Source organism: Carcharodon carcharias, chromosome 11 (assembly GCF_017639515.1).
Source record: "Carcharodon carcharias isolate sCarCar2 chromosome 11, sCarCar2.pri, whole genome shotgun sequence".
NCBI classification, from domain to species: domain Eukaryota; kingdom Metazoa; phylum Chordata; class Chondrichthyes; order Lamniformes; family Lamnidae; genus Carcharodon; species Carcharodon carcharias.
In genome coordinates, this window is record NC_054477.1 from 72,167,415 (window position 1) to 72,181,462 (window position 14,048).

A 14,048-nucleotide genomic window follows, 5' to 3' on the forward strand; every position below is an offset into this window, starting at 1 on the left:
TTAAGTGCTAACAAGCTGAGCTGGCAGCTAGTGAGGCCTATCGCAGCAAGCCTATTTTTTTTTTCCATAAATTTCTTTATAGAACATCGTTTTCACGCTCTTCATTCTTTCCATGTGACATTATTCTATTAACCGGCAAAAAAGTAGTGAATATTAATTTCACCACTGCTACTGTGAGGACAGATTGTTATCCAATACTTCTATTGGTTTGTATTACATTAAAATTAAAACCTCGCTCTTGATTTCAAATATAAGAATGATTGAGAAGCATTTAAAAAAAATGCCAAATTTGAATTTAATATTGCATTATCTGTTCAACTATTCTTTTCATGCCAGTGCTTTACTACATAAACACGTTTTTTAAAAACCTATTATGTCCACAGTTTATGAGGAAAACTAATGGAAAGGCTTTTTAGAATCCTTTGAGGCATTTTCAACAACATTTTCTTAAATACATCAGAGAAAAATGGTTCAACTGATAATATTTTGAATTTTTTTAGTGTATGGGGGAAGCCCAGAGACAGGACATAAAATGTTCTGTACAAGTTGATTAGAATAATTAAAAGGTCTATTGAGTGATAGGCTATTAATTGGGCGGAATCACCCCTGGTTTGCAATAAGTGTGGTAGCGGGCATGTAAAAGGACATTTTACCCACTGGCCGCAATGGCGGATTTTCACACCATATCGTCCCAAACCTGCTGCATTATGCATTACCGGGAAACACAGTTTCCATGGTGCCATTAGCCTGCTGCTTCATCACGCCAGACACCACATTTAAAGTACAGCCACGTTCAGTGCTTTCAGCCCAGGACTGTAGCAAACAAGACATAGCTCCTAAACGCATGAAAACAGCAGCCCACGAGCGTCTTTTGGACAGCATGGAGGCCCGCTGTGATGTCCTCTACCCCCACTCTTCCCGCAGGAGAGGCAGCTACATTACTACTCCGGTTTGGTAGACAATGGCAGCTGTGGTCAGTGCCAATGCTACACAGAAGAGGTTGGCCATCCAATGCAGAAAGAAGATGAATGATCTCGTCCGTGCAGCCAGGATATTACAACCATCTCATCACTCTAAACTCACACACTCAATCCCATCACACATTCGTTGGCATCTCACTCACTGCCAGCTCAAGGGACATCACCACCCATTCTCACACACACACCCTCACATCTCCATCTGGCCTCATCTCCTTTGGAGACTGCTTCCTCAGCCCTCACCATCTTGAGGCCACTTGCACAGATCAACATGTGCCCCAACACACCCTGGGTTACCCTCCTTCCCCAGTACAGCCCTCATCCTGCAGCCTCTTCCCTTGCATGAGGCCACTTCATCCCCTCCCCAAGCAAGACCTTGCCCTATTGCCATTGAAAAGCCACCCACATATGGCTGATCTGGTAGGTAGCGAGCTACCTGTGGGGCCCCCTAAGAGTGATGTGGTGCTGTCTGTGAAGCCTGGCGCTGATGATTGTGAGTACTGACCAAAGCAAAGTAGATAAACAAACCTTGAAGTCCCGAGCGAAGTGTAGCCCGCCAGGTGTACGTTGCTTACGTGCTGTTGTGAAACACGTCAGTGTGTTTTCCCGCAGATGGGGGATGATTCCAGCGGGCTGGCCATATAATGATATACTGATGCATTACAATGAGGTTCCAGATGTCCGATGGTGGGAAATGTGGGCTGAATGGACGATCGCAAACTGGTTTCACGCCACTGAACATGCCCGACACTGGAGGGCACAGAAAATCCAGGCCATCAACTTTTTCTTGAAAGGTATTGCTTAATTGAAAGTGATCCTTGTTCCGTTGAATTGTTTTTCCTCAAATGTATATTTTTGCTTTTGCTGGCAAATGGCTGTATATACACCATAGGCTTGCAGACTATTTAGTATTATGTATAGTATTGAAATTCCTTCAGATCAATGCAAACACAATGCACTGTGCAGAACGTACAGGAGTTGCATTATGCATTGCTTCATGCTGTACCTAAATTAACACATAAAACTGGCAACTGTTTAAATGATTCTTAACAGGGAAAGAAATGCTAATTTGGCAGTTTATTATAGAAGGGTTTTACCTGATGCTGCACGGTAGATCTTTTTTTGGGGATGATTTTAATGTAGCAAGCTTGATGTATTAGAGGATTGAGGCAGAAGGGAAGCTGTCTGGTGCTCCACACCAGAGACTGAGAGATTTTAAATGTTGAGCCTCACCTACGTCTCTCATCTGAGTCTGACAAAGAAAGCCTGATCTGGCTACTGGGTGGGAGGGGAATTTTGGGCTGCAGCAGGACCCTACTGAGGTCCCAAAGAAATGATCCCTGGCATCAAGGCGGCTTGCAGCCAGAGTAGGAAGTTTGAAGTGGTAAGGAGAATTTCAGGACAGAAAAACGAGTGGATTGGATTCCGATCAGATGTTCAAATTTTAAAATTTGAGCTACGACTCCAACCCAGCCACTTCCGGGTTTTATGGAGGCAGAACAAGGGGCAGGCAACAAACTGCCCCAATAGCACTGTGGGTGTTAACTACACCACACAGCTCACCACTACCTTCTCAAGAGCAAAGAGGGATGGCTAAAAAACACTGGCCTTCTCGGTGATGCCCGATCTCCCGAATGACTACATGTTTTATCACAGTCATAGCTAGATTTTGACAGGCAGTTTACTATCTCATTAAGAGAGAACAATAATCTAAATCATAAGCAGAATATTTAACAAAATTGAAAACCTTCATGTCTCTGGGGAGTTTTGACCATTTTAACAGCTTTTTTCCCACAAAGCAAATTTCTTCCAATTTACTCTTCCCGAACACAACCCTGATGTCAGTGATCAGCTCCCTCCCAGAGGTCCATAACTGCTGGGCCTCCAGTCAGGTGGGAAACCAGCCTCTGACAGCTGCAGAAGCATGTTAGTCTGTTCTGGGAATTGGTGGGGTCGAGTGGGGCGGTTGGTCAAGTGGGGGAGCAGGGATGGGGTCAACTGGGGCATGAGGTGGGTGTGACCCAGGAAAGGGGGGTTGACCAGAAAGCTGTGGAGGTGGTGGTTGACCATGGGGGCTGCCAATCCTGGGGAAGAGGTGGCCGAGGCCTGAGCGGGGATGGAAGGTCAGAAGCCTTGGGTCAGGGGTGGAGAGATCAGAGCCTGGTGCTGGGGTGAGGCTGGGAGTCAGGTCCTGATGGTGGAGGGGGAGTTCAAAGGCCTTGGGTGGGAGGGGCTAGGATCTTATGGAGCCTGAAAGAGCTGGAAATGTGACATGCAGGATGACTGAATTAGGCAGAAGCCAAAATTTTGATTTCCCGATGGGGTTAAGAAGCAGCGATTAAGTCAGCGGTGTGTTTGTGGCGTGTTGGGCTTCACACCAGCCTGTGGTAGGCTCCCATGAGCATGCCTTGAATACTCATTAGCGTAAGACTTGTTTAAAGTTATGCGCAACCTTCAAGATGAAGTGAATAGGATACAAGAATCTCATGCACACAGTTCACGTTTGTTTAAAGATGGCATTGTACAGTCAGCTTTGTGAGTTGTGTCTGAGGTCAGCGGTTTTCAACTCTGCAGCACAAGGGGGGAAGCAAGAGAATAACAGCTGCATGGAGGCTCGGGGTGGCAAGGGTGAGTCACTGAAGGGGGTGGAGGAGGGTGGTGGCATGTGGAGTAGGGTCAGTGGCCTGGAGGAGTTTAAGAGGGAAGGGCCTGGTGTCCTTGGGTGATGGTAACAGTCAATCAAGAAAGTAAATGGGGGGCCTAAAAGGTGGTGTCAGTACTGTGCACATGCGGGTCTGTCTCATTGGCTGAAAGAGTCCGTACAGGACTTTGAGTTCACCTGTAACATTTCGATTATCTCCGCTGAGAGTGATCTCGGACAATCTGCTTTAAAATGCATAAAATGGAGGGAGGTTCAGCCGCATCCCACAGAGTGGTGAATACAACACTGGACACTAACATGAATGTTCAATAAAGAGTGAACTCAAAAATACATCATAATTTCTTCAACAATAAGTGTCCCCAACTCCCCTGTAACCATCAATGTGTGCTAACCTTGTGGTGAGCCAGTACATTTAGCTCTCTTATTTAGTCTCAACAAATAATAGTGATGATGCACATGAATAAAATGGAACCAATTGTATTGTGAAATATTTACAAATGAAATTTAATTTTGAAAAACACCCATGCCACCTTTGTGCTCTCAATAAGTCTTATGTTAATGGCAATGGAGTTGGGCAGGAATGTTGTGGCTGTGATGAAGAGCCTCCCTGGTTATCCAGGAGGTTATTTTATAGCCTGCCTGTAGCGGCTGCATTGTCACTGAAAAGCTTCTCCTGCCACTTGATCAACATGTCTCCCGTGCACGCCGCTGCACTTTAAATTTTAACTGTAATCGTGTGGGAACAAGCAAAAAGCAAGAGAGCGGAAGTGGCAGCCATTTCCTGTTCGGTCACTGGGAGCTGCATGCCATGGTTAAAATTCCACCCTTTGAGCGTGGGGGAGAGGGGTGAAATTGATGCCTGGTGGTTTTAGGGATTGGGGGCATGGTGAGTTAGGGACATGGTGTTGGATTGCCTTTGGCAGGGGCATCGGGGCCTGATGATGGTGGGAGGTGTAAATTGGGGGCTGGCTGGAAGAAAAATCGAGCCTGGTATTGGGAGTGGGGAGATTGGGGCCTGGTAGCGTTGGAGGTGATTCTAGCATGATTGGGAGGGGATCAGGCCTAATCATGGGGTGGAAGGAATTGGGACCTGGTTGTGGCTGGGGTTTGGAGGCTTCAGATGGGTTGAGGGATTGGGGTCTGGCGGTGGTGGGATCGAAGCCTGTTCATGGTGGGGGAAATCAGGGTCTGAAAACGGGCCTAATTTTGGGGTTGTGGGGAAGGTTGGAGGCCTGGGAGGGAAGGTCACTATTGGGGGCAGTCCAGATCTCGAGGCTCCTCAGGCAGGTACCTGAGTCCAGGAACAAGATGTGAAGGCACAACTCCTGAATCTACCAAGTCCTCGTCTTGAGGAAGCTACTGGGCTACCAACTGCTTGGAAAACCTGGCCGGCGGCTGTTAAATTTCAGCACCCTCATTATCATATTTAAAATTGCAACCCACTTTCTTCTATCAGCTTGGTCACTCAGCCAACTTCCATCTTCAATTAAGAACAGAAATAGACAGGTTGGAGTAGGTGTGGGTTTGGCTTGAGGAAACAGATTTCTGAGGCTTTGGCCTCCACCCCAACCCCACCTAAAGCCACAACTTTTTTTAAGTTAAAATTCAGCGCATTGGCATGAAACCCCCTGCACACAGACCCACAGGCACACATTAAACCCACATTCCTCAGGTGATCTGACACCCTGATTTAGAGTTTCTGTTTGAGGTCGGAACCCCAACGTCCCTGGATCAAATGCACATCCCGACCCTGCATTGTGTCAGGAATATACACACAATATAACTTTTGGCAAGCTGGCAAATTAGTGGCCAGAGGATGGCTTGGCATCCGATTAAAGAGGGCGAGAGGGCTGCCAAGGCTGGAGGGCCAAAAGCAGACCCACCAACGATGACAAATCAGCAACCCCACTATCTGAGGTGGCAGCTGCTGAGGCATATAAGAGTGAGAGAGTGAAAGAGAGAAAGAGTGAAAGAAAGGGGGCACCTCAAAATGATGCTGCCCTCTGAAGACCAGGTGACAAGCACTTGCTAAAAAGCGGCCACAGCTGTCAGGGCGTGAAAGTGGAGGGCAACTTCTCCACTGGGTGGCCAGCAGCTGCTGGTGTGGCTGGCAGGGAAGGCAGGGGAATTGCTACTGGAATGAAACTCTGTGCCACTTTGTCACACACCTTGAAGCCGCCTCCCCTCCCCAGTCATGTTTTGGCTACTGTATAGGGTTCGTCTGCCAACTAGAAAATTCCAGTCACCGTGGGAAAGGGGCTTTAATTAGCCCTTAATTACTTAAAGTGGCTTGCTGCCACTTGCCCAACCTGGCCTTCTAAAAAATATCCAGGGGGTGGGATGCTGCCAGCAAACTGCCATGACGGCTAGTGGCGTGAAATTTTGGGTCTGCCTGCCTCTGGTCCTGTCTTCGTCGCCTTCAAAAATCCTGCACTTTTTCTTCCTACCTACCCTGCCCATTGATCCAGACAACATTTCAATGGTTTCTGTTTAATATTTGATTTCACTCATGGGAGCTAATTTATTTAAAAAACCTCAGTTTGTTCTCATCTCACAAGATACATAAAATGATTTATGATGAAGTGTTCATAAATAATTCTATTCTTTAGTTCCAGTACACATGAGTTTAAACAATAGTATTCAGCAAAAATAGAAAGTACTAAATTTGATCAGGAAGTTGTCCGTATTAAGTCCTCCTTGCCTACAGCAGCAGGAAGCAGTTTTCTTTTAAGGCAATTTACTGTCATTAGTTTCTGAGTCATGCTGAGCAATGCTGCTGGCATTCGTAACTCAATATAGCTCATCAGGTCAATGGTGTTCAGGTTTCTTCTATTTTCCTTCTGTCATGATGCAACTTAGGACTGGAGGTTCTTGCTGCATACAATGCTCATGCGAAAGTACTCCTTTCCCAGTGCAACTAAATAAACTCATTAAATAAATTTATTGCTGAAAAAAAGAGACTTTTTAAGTCAAAGCTTTTTGTCTTGCACTCATCAGGACAATTCACAAGAAAATGCCAATGTCGGGGGAAAACAATAGATTTAAATCTGCTGTTTCTTCTAACATTGGTATTTTCTTGAAAATTGTCCTGATGAGTGCAAGACAAAAAACTTCAACAAAAAATGTCTCTTTTTCAGTAATGCTCAAGTTCTGTCCTACCAAATGACTAAATTTATCACAAGGCAGAAAAAACAAAAGGCCTTTGAGACCTTTAAACCTACTGCTTCAACAGGCCACAAACAAGCCACTTTACAATGGGTTATACCCAAACCTATTTAATCTCATGACTTCTGCATTAAAGAAAATCTCTGAACACTAAAAGGTAGTTGAGAAAGAAACTACAAAATTCCTATTCATCCCTGCATCTTCATCATTTAATACTGTCACCATCCACTCACAGTGCAACAGCACAGGAACCAATGGGGGTGAAATTCAACTTAGCGAGGGCACACAGTGGGCAGTAGCAAATTGCGGTCAGTGGAAAGGGTGTTCGGGGAAGTGTACAACATGTGGCTGAGCCGTGACCACCCATTTTGTTCCCCTGCTTAAGCAAATATGGAAGATTTGAACATGTCAGTCTGTGCCTATATCTATACCTTTCAATATTGTTCCCAACCCAGACACATTCTATCTAGCACAGCAGGGCCAGATTTTGTGGTGTCGACGCAGCCCTGCACAGAATCAGGTAGAGAAAAGAAATGGCAGCTGGAGCACAGATCCAGAATTCCCACTCCAGTTTCTGGATCCAGTCATTTTTATTGATTTGGGAAATAGGGTGGGTCAGGAGCCCACAGATATCATGAGAGACACCTTCGCCGCCATTAGGTGGAGTGCTGAACCAGTAACTCTGGGATTTTCACAAGGTCGGGCAGAGTTCAGAAGGCTGTGTAAACCATGCCAGCACAGTACAGTCAAGAAAGGGAATAGGAGGCCATTCTGAAGGACAGGAATGTTCTGGAAAGTGTGCAGGTAAGCAGGCCTTAGCAGTAAAGTGAGCTGGAAAGTCCCAGGTAAGGTGCTGGTGTTGCATAAGGGAGCGGGGTGAAAGTGGAAGTGCTGAAATCCAAGGCAATTTCGGGGCTGCTCAAAAATCTGACTTCAATGCCAATTCAGGCCACTCAGCCAGGCATGCACAAATTCTATCCCAAGGAAGGAATTCCACCACAGGAAATGGTCCCTTACACCTACAGGTAATCAAGGCAGCACAACGGCAGCATTGCGCAACATGAGGAAGGGCCCCCACCCAGAAGAAAAAAATAGTAAAACTGGGAAATAAGAATAGTGGTCCGACCTGTTTTTCCCTTCTGGGCAGGCAGCAAGTGAGTAAACTTCAAGAGCCAAGGCCAAAGAGGAGGCCCCAAAAATACTCAGCGCAGGGTCTACTGCAATAGCCTTACCTATGTAGTATAAGGGTCTGGTGTATACAGGGTTAATGTGGGACTGAGTACAGTATCACCAACACAGTGATGTAAGAAGGCACATGGCCCAGACCTGGATTCAGTGTGGTGTTGGCTAGAGATGTGTTAAGATCTAGAGATGGAGATAGCTCCTTGCCTGTGCCCTTTACTGTATATATGTATATAGTTACAAGTAGTTAATAAAGACTTGCTGTTAGCTTACAGAAGATACAAAGACTTCTTTGACAGACACATTCTATAACCAGTGCCATTACAGCAACTCACCTGGAAATGTCCAAGCGTTGGTGCAGCAGGAGACTGTGACAGTCCAAAGAGACGGCAATGGACATCTGTGCCTTTCTTAATAATGACCTCTCATCTTGCACAATCCATCAACAGGCCCTGCCGATGCCAGTGGCCCTCAATTTCTTTGCTGTGGGATCATTTCAGGGCCCTACTGCTGAACTATGTATCACTTGTCAGTCAGTTGCTCGCCACTGAATTCACATCGTCACAGATGCCATTTTTACAAGGGTAGATGTTTACATCAGTTTGCCAACGGATGTGACCTCAAATGCAGAGAACAAAGGTTTTGCCTCAACTGCCGGGCTCTCCCTGGTGCATGGGGTGATTAACTGCACATGTTGCAATCAAGGCACCAATGGACAGGCCTCAGCTAATGAAAATCCCACCAGCCAGCACTGCCAGGTTGGAGATGGAATCGCAACATCAGGAAATTTCCCAATTCCCACCTCCAACATGAAAATCTGGCCCCAACAAGAACTTCCTTTCCTCAATGATGTCATCAGACTCCATTTACACTTCAAGAACAACTAAAGTTGCTGCAGATTATTTTAATTTTCAAGGCCACTGTCCAGTTGGCCACATAAGTTTAGTTACAACAATAATTAATCTTTCAACATATCCATAATTATCATTCATTAAGTTCCCTTTACATTAGCCAACATAATGGTCTGTTTTTAAATCTGCAGATTCTCTTTGTTATTCTTGTTAATGACAATAATAATAGATTTATAAACCAATATAATTAAAACTGCTTGCACAATCAGGAAAGCTCATTCAGTATTCGAAAGAAAAAATCAGGTACAGTGATTTTCTTCTGTGGTTTTAGCAGCAAGTAGATTGATAAAGATTAACTACGTCAGTTTATCTTGGTAATTTTGGAAATATTTAGTCAGTGACAAGTTCCATAAGGCTTGCAGCAAAATATTTCTGGCGCAAAGAGACTTTGCGCTCATCTATTGCATTGAATTTATCACACAAAATGCTCGTCTCTCCAAATTGGCTACCTGGCTACTCTGTGCAATATCTGTCAATCTGTTTGACTTTGCCATTCTGTGGCCAAACAGCACAGGCATTTTTTCCAGCAGAACCAATAGAAGTGATGGCAGAGGATATTATTAGTAAAGTTACCAATAATACTTAGTGCCTGTTAATCTGAATGAAAACACTTCATCTATTATAATACTTCCAGAGGTGTTGATCACAAGAGATGCGTTAGAAATATGAAATTGAGCAACTAGTTCTCCCCTGTCAATTGTTCCAAAAGATTTCTATATGCAGCTTATACTAAAGAGATCAGAATTAAACAGGAATAGTTCCCCTTGGATATCCTGGGGACCATTTAAAACTTGGCTTGGCACCAGACTGCAGTAATACTGCAATGGGTGTGAAGGGCAAATGATGTGTGACCTCATACGTATACACCTATATTACAGTTAAGAGCTTGTACTGATTCAAAGCTAAAAGTGCTGTGCAACAGCTTGTTTATTATTACAGACTATGAGATTAACGTTTTAAAAAAAGCTTGAACAGAAAGTGCCGAATACACTCAGCAGGTCATACAGCATCTGTGCGGAGAGGAAAGTAGGGTTAACATTTCAGGTCATTGATCTTTCATCAGAACCCTACAGTATTTTGGTTTTTAATAACAGTTAACCAATTTTTAAAAATGATGTGCTGGTTAGTTATTAATCCACAGATCACAGGTTTATTTAAAGTGAATATTATACAAAGACTTTTCACCTGCGTGTGTTGAATTGTTTGTACACCATCACAATATCATTTTCGGGATTTAGTACAATCCGCAAAGGCTTTAAAGGTTAATGGTTAACGTCCACACGAACAAAAACAAATTACTTATAAAACAGAAACAAATGACTACTTGGTATCTGTGTAAATTAACCAGATTTTTAATTCTTTATATATTTAAAAATATGTATTAGAAGGAAAATAAAATGAATTGTTTAATATCATTGTAACCTGAGTAAATATTATCATGGGTGTGACACGTTCTGGTTTGATACATGGAAAAATGTATTAATTAGGTTGTAATCATGTAATCTGCCATTTGTGCAAAGAAAATGTCTCAAAACTTTAATTTAATATCAATATAACACACCAAGACTTTGTTGTGCATCAGACAGGGTTGCTTTGAACATGTGAACTCAGCCGTTAGCAGAGGTGCCCATCTCACTTTTCATCATTCACCAACACATGAAACCCACCTGGGGATCCTGGGAAAGCCGTTTCAGCAGTTGCTCTGTGCTTCGTTTTCTGATTCTTTTCCTGAATTGTTTACTTGGAGACTTCAAGATGTAGAACCCTTTTAGATTTCCAACCTGCATTGTCACAAAGTAAGAGGAGATTATGGAACATATTGAACTACTGTATCAATTATTACAACTGTTATTACAACACAATTAAAACTAATATGCTCAAACTCTGCCAAACTTTTAAGGCACTACGCTGAGGATGCCTCAGATTATGCTGTCAACATTACTATAAGTGAAACTTTTGCCTTGTCAAAGTCCACTGGGGTCCATCATGTAGTGACAGTTCCAACACAATGCACTGGTAGTGGAATTTGGTTGGGGGCTGGGCAGTATTGGGAAGGATCAGGAACTTTCCTTATGAAATACTAAGGGAGCATGGTGGCGGGGGGGGGGTCTGGTCTGATGAGCATCAGCATCGGTTAATGTATTGTATCAAGTTTACTCAATTCTTTTTCAACACATTAGTTGAAATTGGTATGTGTAAAGTGGATGCAAAGTGGACCAATTGAGCTGTGGAATGGCATGTGCCCAACCTGCACAGGCATCAGTCCCACTTCCAAATTTGTGGAACCCATTTTTAGGCATAAAACAGTCATGAGCTCCCCTTGAACAGGTAAATTAAGGGCTTAACACCTATTAATGGGCCCCTTTCACAAACTGGCCACCTGAACAGAACAGGTATTGGGGCTGCCCCACGCTGGATTCTTCAGCAACACCAGCAGCCAATCAAAGGCAAATTGTTGAATTGGATTTTCCAAAAGACATTTCTATGGAAATGGGAGGAGGTCTTGTGGCACAGTGGGTAGTGTCCCAGCCTCTGAGCCAGGAGCTCTGGGTTCAAGCCCCACCCAGGACTTAATGACAAGGAAGATGTGTTCACAGCAGGTTGAGCAGCAACTTGTAAATCCTTCCAACATAGGCCAATGGCTGACAGTAAAAGCGGGTGAGATTCCTGGTCAGCCATGTGATGAAAAGAAATTGGCGCCTCTACCATCATTATCCATAGCTCCAGGCTACAACATGCGTGTAAAAGCGTATGATGTCACAGCAACCTGAGCTCCTTGGGGGGCCGGTTGGCCCAGTTGGCTGGATGGCCGATCTGGATCAGCTTGGTGCCAGCAGCATGGGGTCCAATCACCATTCCAGCTGGTGTAGATTCAGGACCTGCCTCCATGCCCTACCCGTGTTGTAGGTTGTGATGCTGTCAGTCAGACTTACCTTTGGGCAGAGAACTCAAGAAGGAAGAAGTTGAGGATCATTTCCTCCAACTCCATAGGAGTCACAATCACCTCCCATCCTCATACCAGCCCTGTAGCTTCCTCTAATCATTCTCCCGTGATTTAAAAGAGGGCTAATGACCAATTGGTTTCTCTTGGTCATCCATCCACAGGCAGCTCAGCTTGAAAATGCAGGTGAGGCCCAAAGACCAATTTCTAGTGCTTCTTGGGCTTCTAGCTTCGGACATGTATTCACCTCTGCAGAGCCAAGTCTGGATGTCAAAACAGGATTAGACTAATTTCTAGTGCTTCATTTTTTAATACTGCTGTCAGATCATATATGTATCGATTATTGTGATACTGCAGCTGTGATAACCTATTTTAATATTGTTGTAACCATGAGCAACATTAACATTTCATTATAGCAAAAAAAGACTCGAGCATGGCAGATTTAATTAAGAAAATTGTTTTCTATTTGCACCATGTAACATTTAATTGTAGGTCATACATTTGAGTGCAGGATAGCAACATCTGAGGTTAATGTCATATCACAATCCTTTCATTTTTAAAGACAAGGCACCCTACTCATTTCAACGTTAATTTACTATTTCAACTACAATGGTATAATTTTAGGAAATTCAAAGAAAATATGTCCTTCAATAAACTGACACTTAACCATACTTAAAAAAAACTTTTTCTTAATGATGCTGATGTCATCACAATATTAAATGGGATAAGCTTCTTAGATAATTCATTGATATTAACAACTTGGCATTGAAAGGCTATCCTTATTTACAAACCAACATATTATTTAAATGTAGTTATGTTACCGTCTAATGATGAGGTGTAGTTGATTTGGATAGAAAATATGGTTCCCAGAGTAATGGCAACTGCATCATTAACTTTTTAAAAGGGTCCCAAAACCCTTCTTTCATTAATGACTTGCTTAACAGTTTAAGTCTACTTTTAATTATCACAGCCTGTCTTTTAAAGATCAAATTTCTGAATCTAAATTTTACTGAGTTCTTTTTACGGTCTCAATTGTCACTGTAAATGTCATCACTTTATACCTTCACTGAAGCAGTGACAGGCCCACTCTTATCCCTGGCTTTATCTCCTTTTCCATCCTTTATTGTACTACAAAGATCCCTTTTTCATAGTTTACAGCTGTATCCGCTTTCCACACGTGGCAAATGATTGCCTCCATAGAGGTATTTTCTGTTTCAATCTTGCATTTTCCCAAGGGAGAACAAAAGGGACAAGCTTTCTGGAGTTGGTTTCACTGAGAAAATTGTTCAGAATTGCCTCATTCCTCAGCAGATTAACGAATGCATACAATCCCAGCCTAAGTGCTATTGTACAGCACAATTTGGCCATTATACTTTGTCCTTTCCATTTAGAAATCCTCCTTACCAATTAAAGTAATACAGCCTACCAATACCTGCTCCCAATTAAATCTGAGCTGTATTACCTGCCTTGATGCAGCTGGTCACAGATTCCGACCACTTACTTGTATTCATTAGCCCTATTCATCATCAAGGGCTAATGGCAGGAATTCAAGCTTCTGGCTTTATTTCAGGACTCACCAAAATTATTAGCTTTCAGTTTATGGCCCCAATAAGCACTGCATTAAATAGACAGAACTGATTCAAGCTGAGGCATCTCACACTATTTATAACTTCTCTCATCTCCCTGTCTACATTAAAACATCGGAATATTGCAATCATTGCCATCTTAATCAAAGACTGTGCATAAAATGGGACCTTAGATTTTTGTCCAGACTACTCTTAGCCTTCTGACCCCTTTCTTACAAGGGAAGATCAAATTGAGATCAAGAGCGTAGATGGTCATTGATCAGTCTGTTGTTAAATGGTATATACAATCAGACTGCAATATTCTGCACTATAGTTTTACAATTTCTTATCGATTCTTTGGAACAAAAGAAAGAAAAATAATCATAATCTTGTAAGTATTGATTTTTTTTAAAGGGTGCCCTATAAGATCCCTACTTACAATCTCTCCTACCTGATAGAAGAAATCATAGTTTTAATCTTCTTCCCGAAGCTCCAAAGTGATTTGATATTTAGCTCTGAGATAGGCAAAGGGCCCCTCATCTGCATCAGTGGCAGGTCTATCAGTGGGCACTCCACAGGGTTAACGAGAACCGTTATCCTTTTCAGTGCTGAATACCCGATCAGGAGGTGTCAGCGTTTTAAAAA

The 14,048-nt window shown here is 43.2% G+C and overlaps 1 protein-coding gene across 3 annotated transcripts in view; it reads right to left on the bottom strand.

The window, feature by feature from the left end:
* Positions 1-14,048, bottom strand: part of LOC121284474 (PC3-like endoprotease variant B) — an 893,918-nt gene that overhangs the window by 633,779 nt on the left and 246,091 nt on the right. For all 3 annotated transcript variants that reach the window (XM_041199978.1, XM_041199979.1, XM_041199980.1), the window contains exon 3: positions 10,565-10,678. In XM_041199978.1, the coding sequence (XP_041055912.1) occupies positions 10,565-10,678 (114 nt within the window). The remainder of the gene's footprint in view (positions 1-10,564; positions 10,679-14,048) is intronic.